This window comes from Pagrus major, chromosome 3, assembly GCF_040436345.1.
Source record: "Pagrus major chromosome 3, Pma_NU_1.0".
NCBI lineage: Eukaryota > Metazoa > Chordata > Actinopteri > Spariformes > Sparidae > Pagrus > Pagrus major.
The window spans coordinates 1979168-1999903 of record NC_133217.1 but is presented as its reverse complement, the minus strand read 5'-3'; the positions used below and the strand labels follow the sequence as shown (position 1 = coordinate 1999903).

General features: G+C 40.3%; 3 gene segments (V, D, J or C); all 3 read left to right on the top strand.

Moving 5' to 3' along the window:
* The first annotated feature begins 4394 nt into the window (after positions 1 to 4394).
* LOC140993946 (Ig kappa-b4 chain C region-like) lies at positions 4395 to 4856 on the top strand. The segment is given in 1 exon segment: positions 4395 to 4856. A coding segment is annotated over 1 exon segment (258 nt).
* Positions 4857 to 7728: 2872 nt separating this feature from the next.
* LOC140994104 (Ig kappa-b4 chain C region-like) lies at positions 7729 to 10608 on the top strand. The segment is given in 3 exon segments: positions 7729 to 7755; positions 9175 to 9256; positions 10133 to 10608. Coding segments are annotated over 3 exon segments (435 nt in total).
* An 8434-nt stretch (positions 10609 to 19042) lies between these two features.
* On the top strand, positions 19043 to 20490 carry LOC140993961 (Ig kappa-b4 chain C region-like). The segment is given in 2 exon segments: positions 19043 to 19074; positions 19952 to 20490. A coding segment is annotated over 1 exon segment (264 nt).
* Positions 20491 to 20736: the final 246 nt, after the last annotated feature.

The window sequence follows — 20736 nt, the reverse complement described above, 5'->3', positions numbered from 1 at the left end:
TGAGGTCAAAGATCATGACCAAGACTTTTGTCATTAGCTGTCCCAGGTTGGCCCCTCTGGAGTATTTAGCAAATGAGACATGAACGTGGAATTATAATGTGACCTGTGTGTGTGTGTGTGTGTGTGTGTGTGTCCTCAGTGAAGTGTATCAGTCTCTGCAGTAGCTTCCAGCTGCAGCAGTCAGTTCAGTTTCTGTTCAGTCTGATTGAGGGAGGTTTTTGTACGACGGTTTTTCACTGTGTGAACACATACTGACTGTTGGGATAGTGAAGACTCTGACAGTAGTAAACTGCTGCATCTTCAGCCTGAACTCCACTGATGGTCAGAGTGAAGGCAGAGTTTGATCCACTGCCTGTAAAACGACCTGGAATCCCTGATGCTCGATAGCTAGCATAGTAAATGAGAAGTTTAGGAGTTTCTCCATCTCTCTGTTGGTACCAGGCTAAAGAGCTCCCACCATAAACCCTCTGACTGGTCCTACAGTTGATGGTGACGGAGCCTCCCAGAGCAGAGCTCACTGCTCCAGGCTGAGTCACTGTGTACTGACCTCTGGACTCTGAGGACACAGAGACAAAAACATAAAGCAGCGTCATGGTCTTGTCGGCTTCATTTCAGAGGGAGGAGAGGAGTTTGATTCTCTGGACTTTACCTGTGAAGCAGCAGCAGAGGAGAGTCCAGATGAGGACGGAGGTCACAGACATGTTTTTGATGAGGAGGATTTCTGTGTCTTCTGTTGTCATGAAGGACAGCTGTCAGTCATCCAGTGTTCAACTCCCAGCACTATAAACTCTCCCAGAGCACTGGAGCATGGTGCTGCTGATGCAAAGTGGCTCTCTATGGAAATGCTTCAGTTACGTCAACCTGGACCCTCCCCATGAGTTTTGTCTGATACATCCAAGAATAAACTTATAGATGGGTGGTATTCACAGAAAATAAATTATAGTTCAAAGAGTTCAGGAACATCTTAATCTCTAACTTGCGTTAGGATTCAGTGCCACATAAAATATCTTATCTCCTGTGCTCTCAGTTTGGACTGAGCTGAAGTTTGAACTGTAGCTGTCCACATCATATCATGTTGTTGCTGTTGCCAAACCATTTCCTGCACTACTGCTCAAATATCAGGTTCACAGTCTCCATCCTAATCCCTTCATGTTCACATCAATCCGTCATTTCGCTTTTCCAAACTGACACATTGTCTTTATTGTACCAGTGTCTACCTGTGCCAGGAGAACTCTTTTCCTGTAAACTCTAAAATAGTGTCCGGTCTTGATTTTCCTCATCTAGTGTACTTGAAACAAGGAACCATTTGTGGAAAGTTTGTTATTCTTTACCTCAACTCAAGGGATGAGGAACATTGCTGTAATTATATAATAGCAGCTTGTTATTGATTTACCTCAGCTAGACAGGTAACAGGCTTTTAGAGATGGGCCAGTATTTCTAAATTCCTCTGTGCAATAAGGGTATTTCGTCACATGTAACATGAAACCTATTGTTTTCAATCTACTCCCCTTTGCTTGGTAAGTTCTCGTACATCATGATGCATGTAAAAATCTGCACGTCTATAATCAGTTGTACTACATGAAATAGGCCTAAACTTGGACGACTAATCCCGACCCACAATATGTCTACTAGAACTTATCATATTGTTCAATTCATTGCTATTCAAGTCATTGCTGACCATCATGGCTTAAACCTATTAGTTAAGCATTGTAATGTTTGGTGACATGCTTTCTACTATGTTTCATCTCATAGCAGATTGTGGCATTTCTGTTCAAGTATTCATGGCTTGTTTCATTCCTGCTTGGTTAGTGAGCCGCTTGGGTGAAATAGTGCCTGTGTTTTTTGGGATGCCTGGCCCTCTTATTTTGGGATGGAATTATCTGCTACTGCTCAGGGCAGATGTCCCTTTATTACAAAATCTCCCTGCAGAGTTGACGTACCAAAGACTTTTTGTCAAGACTTCATCAGCACATATCATCTGTTAATCTGTTCAATCTCCAGTCTGTAATAACCTATTATCTGTACTTAATTCACCTGTCTCTACTGATTGAAAGTATCTGAAATGTGATTTGAGGTATGCACACATTAGATTGATAATGATGTAAGTGATAATAGTGTGTGTGTGTGTGTGTGTGTGTGGGTGTGTGGGTGTGTGTGTGTGTCCTCAGTGAAGTGTATCAGTCTCTGCAGTAGCTTCCAGCTGCAGCAGTCACTTCAGTTTCTGTTCAGTCTGACTGAGGGAGGTTTTTGTACGACGGTTTTTCACTGTGTGAACACCCACTGACTGTTGGGATCGTGAAGACTCTGACAGTAGTAAACTGCTGCATCTTCAGCCTGAACTCCACTGATGGTCAGAGTGAAGGCAGAGTTTGATCCACTGCCTGTAAAACGACCTGGAATCCCTGATGCTCTTCTGTTAGCATAGTAAATGAGAAGTTTAGGAGTTTCTCCATCTCTCTGTTGGTACCAGGCTAAACGTTGGTGTGGGGAAAAAATATTATAATAAACATCCCGACTGGTCCGACAGTTGATGGTGACGGAGCCTCCCAGAGCAGAGGTCACTGCTCCAGGCTGAGTCACTGTGACCTGACCTCTGGACTCTGAGGACAAAGAGACAAAAACATAAAGCAGTTTCATGGTTTTGTCGGCTTCATTTCAGAGGGACGGATGTTCATAGAGGAGAGGAGTTTGATTCTCTGGACTTTACCTGTGAAGCAGCAGCAGACAAGAGTCCAGATGAGGACGCAGATCAAAGTCATGTTTTTGATGAGGAGGATTTCTGTGTCTTCTGTTGTCATGAAGGACAGCTGTCAGTCATCCAGTGTTCAACTCTCAGGACTATAAACTCTCCCAGAGCACTGGAGCATGGTGCTGCTGATGCAAAGTGGCTCTCTATGGAAATGCTCTGACTGACTCCAACAGGGACTTGGATTACTCTCATCATGCTGTTTATCAATGGATCAATCACTTAAAGTATTGATTAGGATATTTTCAACATCAATCTTATAAGAGTTTGGCTTCATGTTTCTTGAAAAATGTGTTTCAAAAAATGTCGTCTGTCTTGTTTAAATGAAATGAAGAGTAAATGAAGTTACATTAAAAATGAACATATATCAAATAAAAACATACATTGTTTAAATCTGTGGCTCTTTGTTATCATCACTTTTCATATCAGCTGATAATATTTTACAATCAGAGACTAATTTTGTCGAGTTTGTTTGTGTCAAAGTCAGAGAGCCGTGTCTCTCTACAGTCAGAGGTTTTTGTACGGCGGCTCAATGAGTTTGTATCACTGTGGTACACGTTCGGTGGAGGAACCAGACTGAATGTTGGAAGTAAGTCAAATGTTTCAATGTTTTTATTATTTCAGGAGAAATTTTTTCTGTTTTTTCTTTATATTACAAGGAAAATAGTCATTTTTTCATATTAATGTTTAATTTTTGCAGAAATATTTGTCAGTAAGAGACAAAGTTTGCTACAGAAATATGAATTCAAAAACTTATTGCAGTAGATATAAAATATTAAGACAGTAGATAAATCATTATTTCCAACTTTAATAGTAAAGTTGCATCTTGAGGGCTTGTAGGTTTAGTTCAGTGTGTCAAAGTCAGAGAGCCGTGTCTCTCTACAGTCAGAGGTTTTTGTACGGCGGCTCAATGAGTTTGTATCACTGTGGTGGACTTTTGGTGGAGGAACTAGACTGAATGTTGGAAGTAAGTTTCTGCACAAATATTAAATAATATATTGTGAAGTCATTTTTAATGTCATGTTTTGGATGTTTGAGGCAGATAAATATATCTTGTTTTAATTCCAACACTTTTAGTATTCATGTTGTAATTCTCCTCCTTTATCATGGAGGCTAACTCAGAGCAGCTTTACTAAACATTTCTTTACACATTCCTGTCAAAGTGACATTTAAACAGCCTGAAGTGTAGAAAAGATAAAACTGTGAACCTGTTTTACAAATGTTTTGCAAGAGGAGATATAATTTTTCACCTCAATGATAGCAGTGTTCAAAACGCTACTCTTGTCCAACATTTGATTGCAGTCGGTTGATTTTCTGTATTTGTGTATGTGTCCACTAAATATTTTAAAGTCACATATAGTTCAGGTTTTGGCTGATTGTGATGAGAAAGTTTGATCTCTTTTATTTCCAGTGTAGTTTGATATATTTCAGCTCATTCTGTTTGATGATTCTCTCTGTGCTGATATGCATGAGAGGCTTCTTGAAGGGAAGTGAAACAATGTGTGAGTGAGTGACTGGTGGAGCAGATAAACCATCTGACAGAAACTCCTTAAAGGACTAAATCAACTCTCACACAGTGAAGGTGTCCGAGTGTCTGCTGGTTGATTGACAGCTGTCCTCTAAGCTGATTGGTGTCTCCTAGGTGATGTCCATCCCACCCTGACGGTGCTGCCCCCCTCCAGTGAGGAGCTGCAGCAGGGGACGGCCACGCTCATGTGTCTGGCCAACAAGGGCTTCCCCTCAGACTGGAGTCTGTCCTGGAAGGTGGACGGCAGCAGCAGAAGCAGCCGCTGGGAGGAGAGCAGGAGCCCCGGGGTGCTGGAGAAGGATGGCCGCTACAGCTGGAGCAGCACCCTGAGGCTCCCTGCAGACCAGTGGAGGAAGGTGGGCTCTGTGACCTGTGAGGCCACCCAGGGCTCCCAGACTCCAGTCTCAGAGACACTGAGGAGAGACCAGTGTTCCCAGTCCTGACCTGACTCACTGGGACTCTGCTGCTGGTTTTACTCTCATACTGCTCTCAGTCTGCAACACTGTCTCTATTTCTTTCGCTTCATTTCATCCTTTGTTGATACTTTTAAGATCTGAAATGAATAAAGATTTCATCAAATCAGCAACTTTCATGAGATTATTTTATCATGCTTGCATCACCTCTTAGCTTCACCATGGTTTATATATACATATTTAGAAACATGAGCGAGATGGATAAGTGCAAAATCACAATAAAAGTGTGTAACATTTCAGATAATTCGAACATTTGTCTTTAAATCAGCAATGATTTGATGGATATCATTATTTAGACAGAGCCCTTATTCTGCTTAACATGTAAAGGTTTAAAATTGGTGCGAGAATAAAATCAAGGAAATCTTTTATTTGTTGTTTTTTTCATGTTTTTTTATGTGCCTAAGATAATTTGGAAATACAACATGATCATGTCTTCTCTTTGTAGTGGTATTAAAAAGGTGGGCAATAAAGGATGAGTGGAGGTCATGTTGAAATTACCTCTGAGGTGGTTATGACAATGTGACAACGTGAATCCTACAAGAATCATCAGCTGGCTCTGCAGCTCCTCTATGCTTTATGGAGCTTGACAATAAGTTTCAGCTCACTGTCTGTTTGAATCTGTTGGAGATCAAAGAAAGAGCTAAACAAAAAGTGAACATTATTCTTACGTCCTTCAGGTAGACACAAACATTTCTCCAAACTAATGAAAGTGTTGTAGTTGGAAAAGCAGCTGTTTGCCAAAAAGTTCATATAATCTACTTAGAAGGTGATGATGTGTTCACAACATGTTTCTGCAGCCCTGAAATGGCCAAAAATGTATCGTAGGATTAATTGGCTGGTCAAGAGGGAAAGACAAAATAAAACATTATTTCTCTAGACTGAAATTGTGAAATATAGTATAAAGGGTGTTTTATGCTCTCCAGATTGTAAAGCCAGGTGAAGTTAAGTTATGATTTGTGATATTGGGCTTTATAAAGAAAAAGTACATGACTGAAATGAATGTATCACAAAGAAAACAGTTTAAAAATCAATGGGAAAATAGAATAGCATGTCATCAGCGTACGCAGTATGACATTATGGCTATCTTAAACAACTTTATCTATTTTGTTCAAATAAATGTTCAAATTCACTTGCTTTTGTAAAATCTCAGGCAGAAGGATAAAAGACAAAGATGACAGACAGACCACTAATAAGTTTCTATACAAACAAAAACAACAACAAATGTGAGTTCTTTCTTGCAGACTTGAAATGAGTTTAAATTTTAAAATGTTGAACTTAAAGAGACATGCAGCAATGATGAACAAAATATCAGGATCCAACTTAACTCTTTAACTAAATATATGAAGCTTGATATACTGTAGATTTAATGATGCAGTTCCACACTGTGTATTTTCCTTGGATATATATTAAGAATAATCTCACAAAACTCAGAAAAAACTATTCTGAAGAAGGAAAGTACTGATGTATTATCTTCTATATTAGCTTACCTGTTGAATGAGTTGACATCAAACTCAGGGTAGGTTAAATATTTAAATGCTTCCTTAAAAGAAATTAAAATATATTTTTTTAATATGGTCAGTCTGATGTGCAGTTGCATGAAAACGATCTGAAACTCCTGACTGACGATGGGTAGTATCATAAATCAGGAGTTTAGGAGCTTCTCCGACTTTCTGAAGATACCACTGCAAGTCATTAGAAACACCTGAACTGACTTTACATCTGATGGAGACAGTCTGTCCTGGAGCAACAGACTGAGCTCCAGGAGTCTGAGTCAGGATGATTTCTCCTGATGAATCTGGAAAACATGAAAAAGAGGAGAAGGGTTATTGAGACAAATCCAGTTTGGAGAAAGATGATCAACATCCAAACAGAAGAGGATCATTTCTTTAACATGGAGAACAGATGGAAGAAGGTCAATGCTGCTTGTTTCAGTGTTTCTCCATCACAGCAGAACATCACTGTGGTGAACCTGGTCGCATCCTGAAGCAAAGCTTTCAGCAGAGAGTCTCATCCTGAACAAGGAGCCCCAGGTTGGCCAGCAGTAGAATCAGTGACATCATCATTGTGCTGCCGGCGTGTCAGTGGCTCTGAAAGGCCTGGACAGCCACTGATCAACACTGGCCTCTTAACGGCTGGGAGCAGAGAGAAAGGACACATATGCAAACACATAGAGTCAGTGAAGTCTAGATGTCCTCAACATATCATGATACTGACCTGCATATTTACATGTAGATGTATGTTGTTATTGTTGTTATTTAAACTGCATATCACAGAAAGTGTTTAATGGAATGTGTTTCTAATACATATGTGGTTGTGAATTATCTGTGTCTGCAGTAGAAGATGTGATCACACTGTAAAAAATGCAAACTACCATCTGTGTTTCCAGTTAAAGCAGCAGGAAGTTTGAGTTTTTCCTGCACTAATTCAAGGTAATAAAGTTCATTTATCTGTCATGTTGCAATCCAAGGTGCACAATGAAATGTAAGCTGTAGCCCCTTCATGCTACACACACGTAGACCATCTATATGAATATTTATCCCTTTTTCTGCATGGTGTGCACTACAGTGGACAAATATTTGTAAGGCAATATGAAGCATTAAAGCTGGAGTAACATGTCCCATCCTCCATGTGGTGGACCCTTAGAGCCCTGAACCAAGTTGCAGTTGATCATTTTTGTCTGTTCATAATTTAGAGATATGGCATCTTAAAGTCAACGTAGCAGAGGCATGAGGAGATGCACCGAGTACATCTGGAATAAATGTTGAATCCTAAACACCAGGTGTCAGAATTAAATGTATTCAGATTGTAATAACATATTTTTTGTACATTTTCTGACTGAAAGTACATCTGTCCACTCCAGAGGACCTTAAACACCAAATGTTATATGCTGCCCATTTTAAATCTGACTCATTTTGTGTGTTTTATTCATAATGATGATGTAATTTACACTTGAGTGGTTTGATTAATTGCATATAGTTGAAATGGCGGAAATCCAGAATGAAACTGAGGTCCAAGATCATGACCAAGACTTTTGTCATTAGCTGTCCCAGGTTGGCCCCTCTGGAGTATTTAGCAAATGAGACATGAACGTGGAATTATAATGTAACCTGGATGGATGTACTGTGTGTGTGTGTGTGTGTGTGTGTGTGTGTGTGTGTGTGTGTGTGTCCTCAGTGAAGTGTATCAGTCTCTGCAGTAGCTTCCAGCTGCAGCAGTCAGTTCAGTTTCTGTTCAGTCTGACTGAGGGAGGTTTTTGTACGACGGTTATTCACTGTGTGAACACCCACTGACTGTTGGGATAGTGAAGACTCTGACAGTAGTAAACTGCTGCATCTTCAGCCTGAACTCCATTGATGGTCAGAGTGAAGGCAGAGTTTGATCCACTGCCTGTAAAACGACCTGGAATCCCTGATGCTCGACTGCTAGCCACGTAAATGAGAAGTTTAGGAGTTTCTCCATCTCTCTGTTGGTACCAGGCTAAATAGTGGTTGCCATCATAATAAACGTTCTGACTGGTCCGACAGTTGATGGTGACGGAGCCTCCCAGAGCAGAGCTCAATGCTCCAGGCTGAGTCACTGTGACCTGACCTCTGGACTCTGAGGACACAGAGACAAAAACATAAAGCAGCGTCATGGTTTTGTCGGCTTCATTTCAGAGGGACGGATGTTCATAGAGGAGAGGAGTTTGATTCTCTGGACTTTACCTGTGAAGCAGCAGCAGAGGAGAGTCCAGATGAGGACGCAGATCAAAGTCATGTTTTTGATGAGGAGGATTTCTGTGTCTTCTGTTGTCATGAAGGACAGCTGTCAGTCATCCAGTGTTCAACTCTCAGGACTATAAACTCTCCCAGAGCACTGGAGCATGGTGCTGCTGATGCAAAGTGGCTCTCTATGGAAATGCTCTGACTGACTCCAACAGGGACTTGGATTACTCTCATCATGCTGTTTATCAATGGATCAATCACTGTATCAGAGTATTGATTAGGAATGTGTCAGAGCTCATCTGTATGTGTCTTTGGTTTGAGGTTGATGATCAACTTTTCTTCAGAGTATTTTGTGAAATCCTCGTAATTAACTGCCACACAACTCAACATCATTGTTGACACAATTATTGGAAATTGTTTGTTTTTTTAAATCATAATCTACAATGAACACGTGTTTCTGATAATTAGATACAATTAGCAGGAGTTATTAAAAAGCTCTTATTTTGAAATGTTTTATTTCAATTAGCTTGAATGACAAATGCATTTTGATTGTAGAAGTTTGACATTCCACAATAAAAAGGTTAAATACATATTCATACATTTAGAGTCTGTGTTTAACACTTAAACCATTATAATCAGCCACTATAACATAAACTGGGTAAACTGGGAACGTGTTTGTTGAGTTTGTTTGTGTCAAAGTCAGAGAGCCGTGTCTCTCTACAGTCAGAGGTTTTTGTACGGCGGCTCAATGAGTTTGTATCACTGTGGTTGACTTTTGGTGGAGGAACCAGACTGAATGTTAACTGTAAGTACATTTGACTCCTTTAATAACACAGATTTTGTATATTTTCTATGTGAACTTCATGGCTGTAGACCCTATAGCAATACTTGACCTGATATTTGAAATGTGATATATTTAGAATAATTCTTGAAGGCTTCACAGTGTCTTTAACTAGACTGAAATCCACTCCTCTCAAACTTTATCTTTCATGTTCAACATTCTGATCAATTTTTAGTAGAAAACGACTCAACATTACTCTGTATGAAGAAAATGTTTTGAAAAGGTTAAGTTTAAATATTCTGACTCAAAATTCTGTCAATAACATTTGGTTTAGTGTTTAATGTGCATGTGTATTACACCATGATTCTCCCACACAAGCTGTTTTAAAGTCAGTCCATCATTTTATCTTTGGCAAGTTTTAAAAAGTAGTCGAGTTGTTAACAGAATGAATTTGAATGTTTCAGTAATGAAGCCTGACTGTTCAGTGATGATTTCTGCTTACATGAAGAGAACAAACACATTTAATCATTTATGAGGTTTTGGCTCGAGACAAGAAATATTTAAGAGAGTTAAAACACTAAAAGTCTCAAAATCTTCATGGTGTGTTTCACCATGAACCTCTGAATTTGAACTTTATTGATTATAAAGTATGCACTAGATTTACAGCGTGCCAGTTTTAACTTTTTATCTTTAGTACTGAAACCTGTCTGTCGTCATGGTTCGGCAGTGATGCCTGTCTGTTGCCATGGTTACTGAGCTCAGAGAGGGAAGTGAAACATTTCAGATCAGTTTCATCCAATCTGAGGAAGACCAACAGAACTAGAAGCTCCTCTGCTGCAGCCAACAGGATGGAGTTTAGTTGAGCTCATATAAACTTTATTAATCTCTCTCTCTCTGCAGTGGGTCGAGTCGTCCCCACCCTGACGGTGCTGCCCCCCTCCAGTGAGGAGCTGCAGCAGGGGACGGCCACACTCATGTGTCTGGCCAACAAGGGCTTCCCCTCAGACTGGAGTCTGTCCTGGAAGGTGGACGGCAGCAGCAGCAGCTGGGAGGAGAGCAGGAGCCCCGGGGGGCTGGAGAAGGACGGCCGCTACAGCTGGAGCAGCACCCTGAGGCTCCCTGCAGACCAGTGGAGGAAGGTGGGCTCTGTGACCTGTGAGGCCGCCCAGGGCTCCCAGACTCCAGTCTCAGAGACACTGAGGAGAGACCAGTGTTCCCAGTCCTGACCTGACTCACTGGGACTCTGCTGCTGGTTTTACTCTCATACTGCTCTCAGCTCTCTCTCTGTTCTCTCTTTCTCTCAACATGTTTCAACATTAATGTGTTCTTGCTTCTGTTTCAACATTTTACAACAATAAAGATTTCATTACCTTTATTATAAATGTGACATGTCTTTGACCTTCTTTTTCCACACACATGATATATGAGGAACATTTGTCAGATTAATGCACAGTCACTAAAATAACAACTCCATTATTTCCTCATTACTTTCTCATTGTTTTCAGACTGTGGATATTCTTCTATAGTCTTTCTAGTTTGATCTATATGAATTTATTTGTAACATTTTAAGCACCAATTTAATGATTTTTGGTTCATGGTTCTTGAAAAATGATTAAAAGTGTCTGACATTGAAATTTTCTTCACTGAACATCATTTTATTTATTTAAGATAATATCAGTTATGATTTGAGGATAACAGCTTTTTTTGGGCCAACCTTGATCAGGATTGTTTCTGATGCTGCTCTGTTTCTTCATGTCGTCTTACAGGAACAAATGTTCTTATCTAATGTGATACAGTATCAAGCTGAGGTCAAAGGTCACAAGTGTTTTCATTAACTGTCCTCGTTTGGCTCCTCCTGATTATATGGCAAATCAAATAAGAGCATGGGATTATAATTAGATATAAATGGAAGGTGAGACACTGTGATGGAAAATATGTAGTGTGTGTGTGTGTGTGTGTGTGTGTGTGTGTGTGTGTGTGTGTGTGTGTGTCCTCAGTGAAGTGTATCAGTCTCTGCAGTAGCTTCCAGCTGCAGCAGTCAGTTCAGTTTCTGTTCAGTCTGACTGAGGGAGGTTTTTGTACGACGGTTTTTCACTGTGTGAACACACGCTGACTGTTGATGATGTGAAAACTCTGACAGTAGTAAACTGCTGCATCTTCAGCCTGAACTCCACTGATGGTCAGAGTGAAGGCAGAGTTTGATCCACTGCCTGTAAAACGACCTGGAATCCCTGATGCTCGAGTGCTAGCCAAGTAAATGAGAAGTTTAGGAGTTTCTCCATCTCTCTGTTGGTACCAGGCTAAATAGTGGTATGGGCTATTGTAATAAACATCCCGACTGGTCCTACAGTTGATGGTGACGGAGCCTCCCAGAGCAGAGCTCCCTGCTCCAGGCTGAGTCACTGTGATCTGACCTCTGGACTCTAAGGACACAGAGACAAAAACATAAAGCAGCGTCATGGTTTTGTCGGCTTCATTTCAGAGGGACGGATGTTCATAGAGGAGAGGAGTTTGATTCTCTGGACTTTACCTGTGAAGCAGCAGCAGAGGAGAGTCCAGATGAGGACGCAGATCAAAGTCATGTTTTTGATGAGGAGGATTTCTGTGTCTTCTGTTGTCATGAAGGACAGCTGTCAGTCATCCAGTGTTCAACTCTCAGGACTATAAACTCTCCCAGAGCACTGGAGCATGGTGCTGCTGATGCAAAGTGGCTCTCTATGGAAATGCTTCAGTTATGTCAACCTGGACCCTCCCCATGAGTTTGTGTGATACATCCAAGAATAAACTTACAGATGGGTGGTATACAGAGAAACAAATTCAAATTCAAAGAGGTCAGGACCATCTTAATTACTGACTTGCGTTAGGATTCAGTGCCATATAAAATATCTTATCTCCTGTGCTCTTAATTTGGACTGAGCTGAAGTTTGAACTGTAGCTGTCCACATCATATCGTGTTGTTGCTGTTGCCAAACCATTTCCTGCACTACTGCTCAAATATCAGGTTCACCATCTCCATCCTAATCTCATACATATATCTGGGTGTGGTGCTGGACAATAAACTGGAGTGGTCTACAAACACGGAGGCAGTCTACAAAAAGGGCCTGAGCTGGCTTTACTTCCTGAGGAGGCTCAGGTCCTTTAATGTCTGCAACCGGATGCTCCAGATATTTGATCAGTCTGTTGTTGCGAGCACCATCTTCTTCGCTGTGGTGTCCTGGGGTGCGGGCATCAAGACGAAGAATGCCAACAGACTGAACAAACTCTTAAAGAAGGCACGGTCTGTTGTTGGCTCTAAGCTTGTCACCCTGGAGGAGGTGGTGGAGGACAGGATGCTGGCAAAACTGCTGGCTATCATGGACAATGCCTCTCACTCCAACACAAAACTCTGGACAAGCATAAGAGGAGCTTCAGCAACTGACTCATTCAACCCTGCTGCTAAAAGGAACAGCACAGGAAATTATTCCTACCTGGTACCATCAGACTTTACAACACCCACTTCAAAACACACAAATAATCTTAAATTATTATTACTGTAGTAAAATTATTATTACTGTAAATAAAACTGCACCTTATTCTCTTGCACCTTGTATTCCACTTTACTCCTCAATACCTCAGTATTTTATTTGACTCTATATCTACCTAAGCATTTTATTGTATATAGTACTTCATTGCTTCTTCTTCTTTCTATATTGCCCTTGTATTTTGACTGTATTTGTACTTGAATGTAACAGCTGCTATGGTAACCTAATTTCCCCTTGGGGATTAATAAAGTCATCTATCTATCTATCTATCTATCTATCTATCTATCTATCTATCTATCTATCTATCTATAATAGTGTGAGTGTGTGTGTGTGTGTGTGTGTGTGTGTGTGTGTGTGTGTGTGTGTGTGTGTCCTCAGTGAAGTGTATCAGTCTCTGCAGTAGCTTCCAGCTGCAGCAGTCAGTTCAGTTTCTGTTCAGTCTGACTGAGGGAGGTTTTTGTACGACGGTTTTTCACTGTGTGAACACACGCTGACTGTTGATGATGTGAAAACTCTGACAGTAGTAAACTGCTGCATCTTCAGCCTGAACTCCACTGATGGTCAGAGTGAAGTCAGAGTTTGATCCACTGCCTGTAAAACGACCTGGAATCCCTGATGCTTGAGTGCTAGCCCTGTAAATGAGGAGTTTAGGAGTTTCTCCATCTCTCTGTTGGTACCAGGATAAAAGGTGGTAGCTGTTCCAAACATAAACGTTCTGACTGGTCCGACAGTTGATGGTGACGGAGCCTCCCAGAGCAGAGCTCACTGCTCCAGGCTGAGTCACTGTGACCTGACCTCTGGACTCTGAGGACACAGAGACAAAAACATAAAGCGGCGTCATGGTTTTGTCGGCTTCATTTCAGAGGGACGGATGTTCATAGAGGAGAAGAGTTTGATTCTCTGGACTTTACCTGTGAAGCAGCAGCAGAGGAGAGTCCAGATGAGGACGCAGATCAAAGTCATGTTTTTGATGAGGAGGATTTCTGTGTCTTCTGTTGTCATGAAGGACAGCTGTCAGTCATCCAGTGTTCAACTCTCAGGACTATAAACTCTCCCAGAGCACTGGAGCATGGTGCTGCTGATGCAAAGTGGCTCTCTATGGAAATGCTCTGACTGACTCCAACAGGGACTTGGATTACTCTCATCATGCTGTTTATCAATGGATCAACCATTTAAAGCATTGATTAGGATATTTTGTCAGTTTTCTAAATTCCTCTGTACAATAAGGGTATTTGGTCATTTGTAACATGAAACCTATTGTTTTCAATCTACTCCCCTTTGCTTGGTCAGTTCTCGTATATCATGATGCATGTAAAAATCTGCACGTCTATAATCAGTTATACTACATGAAATAGGACTAAACTTGGACGACTAATCCCGACCCACAATATGTCTACTAGAACTTATCATGTTGTTCAATTCATTGCTATTCAAGTCATTGCTGACCATTATTGCTTAAACCTATTTGTTAAGCATTGTAATGTTTGGGGACATGCTTTCTACTATGTTTCATCTCATAGCAGATTATGTCATTTCTGTTCAAATATTCATGGCTTGTTTCATTCCTGCTTGGTTAGTGAGCCGCTGAGGTGAAATAGTGCCTGTGTTTTTTGGGATGCCTGGCCCTCTTATTTTGGGGAAAATTATATGCTGCTGCTCAGGGCAGATGTCCCTTTATTACAAAATCTCCCTGCAGAGTTGATGCACTAAAGACTTTTTGTCAAGACTTCATCAGCACATATCATCTGTTAATCTGTTCAATCTTTAGTCTGTAATAACCTATTATCTTTACTTGATTCACCTGTCTCTACTGATTGAAAGTATCTGAAATGTGATTTGAGGTATGAACACATTTGGTTGATAATGATTGTAAGTGATCATAGTGTTGGTGATGGTCTGACTCCAACAGGGACTTGGATTACTCTCATCATGCTGTTTATCAATGGATCAATCATTTAAAGTATTGATAATGAAAGTTTACATACCAATTTTAAATGATTCTGACTTCATGCTTTTAAAAAACATGTTTCAAAATGTCCTCTGTCTTCGATTAGTCTCATCATGCTGTTTATCAATGGATCAATCACTTGATCAGATTATTGATCAGGAGCATGTCATTGTTGATTTCTTTGTGAATGTGGGTTTTTTACTTAAATACGTCATAGGAACAAAATGCAACCTTTAACTTTTTATCTTTAGTACTGAAACCTGTCTGTCGTCATGGTTCGGCAGTGATGCCTGTCTGTTGCCATGGTTACTGAGCTCAGAGAGGGAAGTGAAACATTTCAGATCAGTTTCATCCAATCTGAGGAAGACCAGCAGAACTAGAAGCTCCTCTGCTGCAGCCAACAGGATGGAGTTTAGTTGAGCTCATATAAACTTTATTAATCTCTCTCTCTCTCTCTCTCTGCAGTGGGTCGAGTTGTTGTACTAGTTACTTTTTCTGGTTTTAGTCTCTTTATCTGCAACTCTGTGTCTTCCTGTCCCAAAAATTGAAATTCTCATTGTTGCAGTAATCAGATGCTTTTCATGCTGTGAGACAATAAATACATTTTTGTCTTGGGATAAATAAAAATGTATGGATGTGCTTTTACCAACAAAACATTCTTTATTTTATATTTTCACATGTTTAGGATTATAACTCATATCAGGGTAATATTTTCTTGTCACTGGTGATAGGTACATTAAAACTCTCTGGGATTACTTCATGCATCGACAGTTATCCTCTAACTTGTTCAGTGTCATCTGACAGTGTCTCACTTCGGAAGTAGTATCATAAAGAAAATATAAACGTTTTGAGAATTTAAATAAATCATTTCAACATGTATTTGTTGACAGGAATCTAAAATCTTCGATAGAGTTTTAAGGGTTTGAAAGAAAATGCAGAGTATCATCAGCATACAATGAGATACTGTTCTTAAAGACTTTAGACATTGTTTTCTTCATGTTGTTCCATGTTTGCAAAGTAACATCACTATTGAGTTATTCATTACATGCTGTCTCACTGGTATTGAGATGCTATTATTTTTACATTATTGAATCTAAAAGGGCATTATCTCATTAATGAAAATAATGTATCTTTGTTGCTCTCTTTCAACAAATGTAGCTTTTTTCTATTCTCATATTGTAAGTGTTTGAATATTGTTCAACCATTTAATGAAAAGTCACTCAGGTATCCCTTGACTTTATTTTGTAAGGTTTCATTTATATCCAGAAGAAGTTTGAAATCCTATCAATGATGTACAAACGTCTGGAAAAAACAAACAAGAACAACAAACATATAAAGGAATGGATTTGAAAGAAAGAAGCAGGCGGTAACCCCTGCAGGGCTGCACTGACACTACAGCTTATGTGCACAGCCGTTATAATATTTAGAATAAACAACTGAAAGCTGTTGTTTATTTTCTCTCATTAAATCTGAAGCTTGCCTGGAAACAATATTACAGAAGGTGAAACAGTACGATCCAAGTGATTGAGGATATTTAACCTCAGCAGCTGAAGAATCGGTCAAAACTGGAAAAGTGAAATTAAAACAAAATCTTAAATAAAGGCTTAACATGTACAAGCTGAAGACCTCTCACTTTGTGGTGTTTCAGTCAATGAATTTATTAATTATGTGTCATGTTTCAGATACTGGCGTTGTCCATTCAGTCTGTCCTCAGAATCACACCTGTCAGTGCTTTCTCACAAGGACACATAGATTTTGTTTCAGCAACACAAGAAAACACTGGATCTACAGGATAAAAGCTGCAGGGCAGCTATAAACCAGTGTGGATGCAGAAGTAAGATAAAGCTTTGCTCTCACCACTGGGAGCTGTGTGCCCGTTTTTCTATATAAATTAATTGGTTTTTAACTATTCAATGTGAAGAAATTAGCGACTTTAAATTATTAACCATATTATTAATTTGCTGTGGGCACTAATTATCAGTTACTCCTCTAAACTTTGTTGTAGAGAAGATATGCAGTCTCCTGCAGGATGTCTAGAAAACCATATTTTCATCATTCAAATTGACCTTATTTATCAGATTTGAAAAACAGTTCAGACTAAATCATCCACAAGCACATGAGCAGAAACTGTTACGTTGATTTGTTTTTTCAAAGAATACTTTGAATGAACTTATATTTACACAGTGATTCAGACTGACCAGCAGGGGAGCTGCAGCCCACACAGTCAGCTGCAGCTGTCAGTTCAGATTCTGTTCAGTCTGACCTCAAGGCTCATGATTGTTGGCCTTTTCTAGGGACTGTGTTGCACGAACATAATGGTCATTAGTCCCTTATTATTTTAGCTTTGGCCATTTTAGCGGATTGTGTGTTGTGAGTGGGGCTTAACGTATTTCAGTTACTTTGTCCCTGATTGTAATTCACTTATTTGTATCCTCTGTGGGTGATTATCTCCTGTAGTTTATTTCATTCATGTCGTTCTTGATTTACTATTGTTTTGCCGTTGGGAATCGTTTGGGACAGTCATTTTTCATTTTGTTTGTTTTGTTTCATTTCCTAATAACCGGCTGTTTATCTCCCACCATTAGTATTGTTTTGTGTAGTTTATTTTGTTTACCTTCTTTATCTTATTTCTTTTGTGGTTTTGTTGTTAAATTATAGTTTAAGTGGATGGTCATCCATCACGGGCAGGAGGCCCATTTTTCTGTCGTTGCTGATAACCAGTGTTTAGTGTTTCAGCATTTAGTCACTGCAATATGGTGTTTTGTTTATTTGCATGAGTGGAGCCCCACTAACTGTATCTCGTCGAACCTCATTCCTGGTGTCCACCTCTCCACTGGTGAGCCTCAGCTTTAAACATTTTCTTTGCTCTTCGATAACGAATTTTGAATTGTCTGCTACTGGCCCTTTTTATTAGTATTTTGATATTGTTAAATAAAGAATTATTGTTGGATGGAACTACGTCTCTCGCCTCTTAGTATAACAAACCTGTTTGCCTTCTGAGTTCTGAGTCTTGGTCTGAGGTAAACATTATTCCCTGGGTGAAATTCCCAGGGTGGCGTTGTCAGCGCCTCCTTAGTTAAACCAGCTTGCTGGTTGTCCTCCTAACCACCTGCCACACTTTCATTGATCTTGTTTAAATACATGTTCATTGGCGGTTAAAGCATCAATGGTGAAATTATCAATGTGTGTGTGTGTGTGCGTGTATGTGTGTGTGTGCCCTCAGTGAAGTGTATCAGTCTCTGCAGTAGCTTCCAGCTGCAGCAGTCAGTTCAGTTTCTGTTCAGTCCGACTGAGGGAGGTTTTTGTACGACGGTTTTTCACTGTGTGAACACATGCTGACTGTTGGGATAGTGCCAACTCTGACAGTAGTAAACTGCTGCATCTTCAGCCTGAACTCCACTGATGGTCAGAGTGAAGGCAGAGTTTGATCCACTGCCTGTAAAACGACCTGGAATCCCTGATACTCGAGTGCTAGCAGTGTAAATCAGAAGTTTAGGAGTTTCTCCATCTCTCTGTTGGTACCAGGCTAAATAGCTCCCACCATAAACATCCTGACTGGTCCGACAGTTGATGGTGACGGAGCCTCCCAGAGCAGAGCTCACTGCTCCAGGCTGAGTCACTGTGTACTGACCTCTGGACTCTGAGGACACAGAGAAAAAAACATAAAGCAGCGTCATGGTTTTGTCGGCTTCATTTCAGAGGGACGGATGTTCATAGAGGAGAGGAGTTTGATTCTCTGGACTTTACCTGTGAAGCAGCAGCAGAGGAGAGTCCAGATGAGGACGCAGATCAAAGTCATGTTTTTGATGAGGAGGATTTCTGTGTCTTCTGTTGTCATGAAGGACAGCTGTCAGTCATCCAGTGTTCAACTCTCAGGACTATAAACTCTCCCAGAGCACTGGAGCATGGTGCTGCTGATGCAAAGTGGCTCTCTATGGAAATGCTCTGACTGACTCCAACAGGGACTTGGATTACTCTCATCATGCTGTTTATCAATGGATCAATCACTTAAAGTATTGATTAGGATATTTTCAATGTCAATTTCATACAAGTTTGGCTTCATGTTTGTTAAAAAATGTGTTTCACAATGTCGTCTGTCTTGTTTAAATGAAATGAAGAGTAAATTAAGTTTCATTAAAAATGAACATATATCAAATAAAAACATACATTGTGTAAATCTGTGGCTCTGTGTTATCGTCACTTTTCATATCAGCTGATAATATTTTACAATCAGAGACTAATTTTGTTGAGTTTGTTTGTGTCAAAGTCAGAGAGCCGTGTCTCTCTACAGTCAGAGGTTTTTGTACGGCGGCTCAATGAGTTTGTATCACTGTGGTACACGTTCGGTGGAGGAACCAGACTGAATATTAACTGTAAGTACATTTGACTCCTTTAATAACACAGATTTTGTATATTTTCTATGTGAACTTCATGGCTGTAGACCCTATAGCAATACTTCACCTGATATTTGAAATGTGATATATTCAGAATAATTCTTGAGGCTTCACAGTGTCATTAACTAGACTGAAATCCACTCCTCTCAAACTTTATCTGTCATTTTCAACATTCTGATCAATTTTTTGTAGAAAACGACTCAACATTACTCTGTATGAAGAAAATGTTTTGAAAAGGTTCAATTTAAATATTCTGACTCAATAATTCTGTCAATAACATTTGGTTCAGTGTTTAATGTGCATGTGTATTACACCATGTTTCTCCCAGACAAACTGTTTTAAAGTCAGTCCATCATTTTATTTGTTTGCAAGTTTTAAAAAGTAGTTGAGTTGTTAACAGAATGAATCTGAATGTTTCAGTAATGAAGCCTGACTGTTCAGTGATGATTTCTGCTTACATGAAGAGAACAAACACATTTGATCATTTATGAGGTTTTGGCTCGAGACAAGAAATATTTAAGAGAGTTAAAACACTAAAAGTCTCACAATCTTCATCGTGTGTTTCACCATGAACCTCTGAATTCGAACTTTATTAATTATAAAGTATGCACTAGATTTACAGCGTGCCAGTTTTAACTTTTTATCTTTAGTACTGAAACCTGTCTGTCGTCATGGTTCGGCAGTGACGCCTGTCTGTTGCCATGGTTACTGAGCTCAGAGAGGGAAGTGAAACATTTAAGATCAGTTTCATCCAATCTGAGGAAGACCAACAGAACTAGAAGCTCCTCTGCTGCAGCCAACAGGATGGAGTTTAGTTGAGCTCATATAAACTTTATTAATCTCTCTCTCTCTGCAGTGGGTCGAGTCGTCCCCACCCTGACGGTGCTGCCCCCCTCCGGTGAGGAGCTGCAGCAGGGGACGGCCACGCTCATGTGTCTGGCCAACAAGGGCTTCCCCTCAGACTGGAGTCTGTCCTGGAAGGTGGACGGCAGGAGCAGCAGCAGCAGCAGCAGCTGGGAGGAGAGCAGGAGCCCCGGGGTGCTGGAGAAGGACGGCCGCTACAGCTGGAGCAGCACCCTGAGGCTCCCTGCAGACCAGTGGAGGAAGGTGGGCTCTGTGACCTGTGAGGCCACCCAGGGCTCCCAGACTCCAGTCTCAGAGACACTGAGGAGAGACCAGTGTTCCCAGTCCTGACCTGACTCACTGGGACTCTGCTGCTGGTTTTACTCTCATACTGCTCTCAGTCTGCAACACTGTCTCTCTCTCTCTGTCTTTTTTCTTTCTTCTACCTCTTTAGTTCCCTCACTCACTCTCTAATCACATGTTTCATTCACAAAGTTTTGTTGCTTGTTGTCATTTAGATTATTTCAACACAATAAAGACTAATTCATCAAATCACTTGTTGTCATGTTGTGTGTTTGACAGATAAACTGTATGTGTCTCATGTATGAAGTGTCCCATTGGTTGAAACACTCACATGGTTTTACAAGTGTCCAGAAAGTCAAATGAATCCTATAAACTATAAAGTCTGAAGAGAATTTATTGCATTTGAAGGATGTTATCAGCATATTATATCATCATCGTATCATTATCAGCAGTGTCATTTTAACATACATTACAAGTGATGAGCTTTTCTATGAA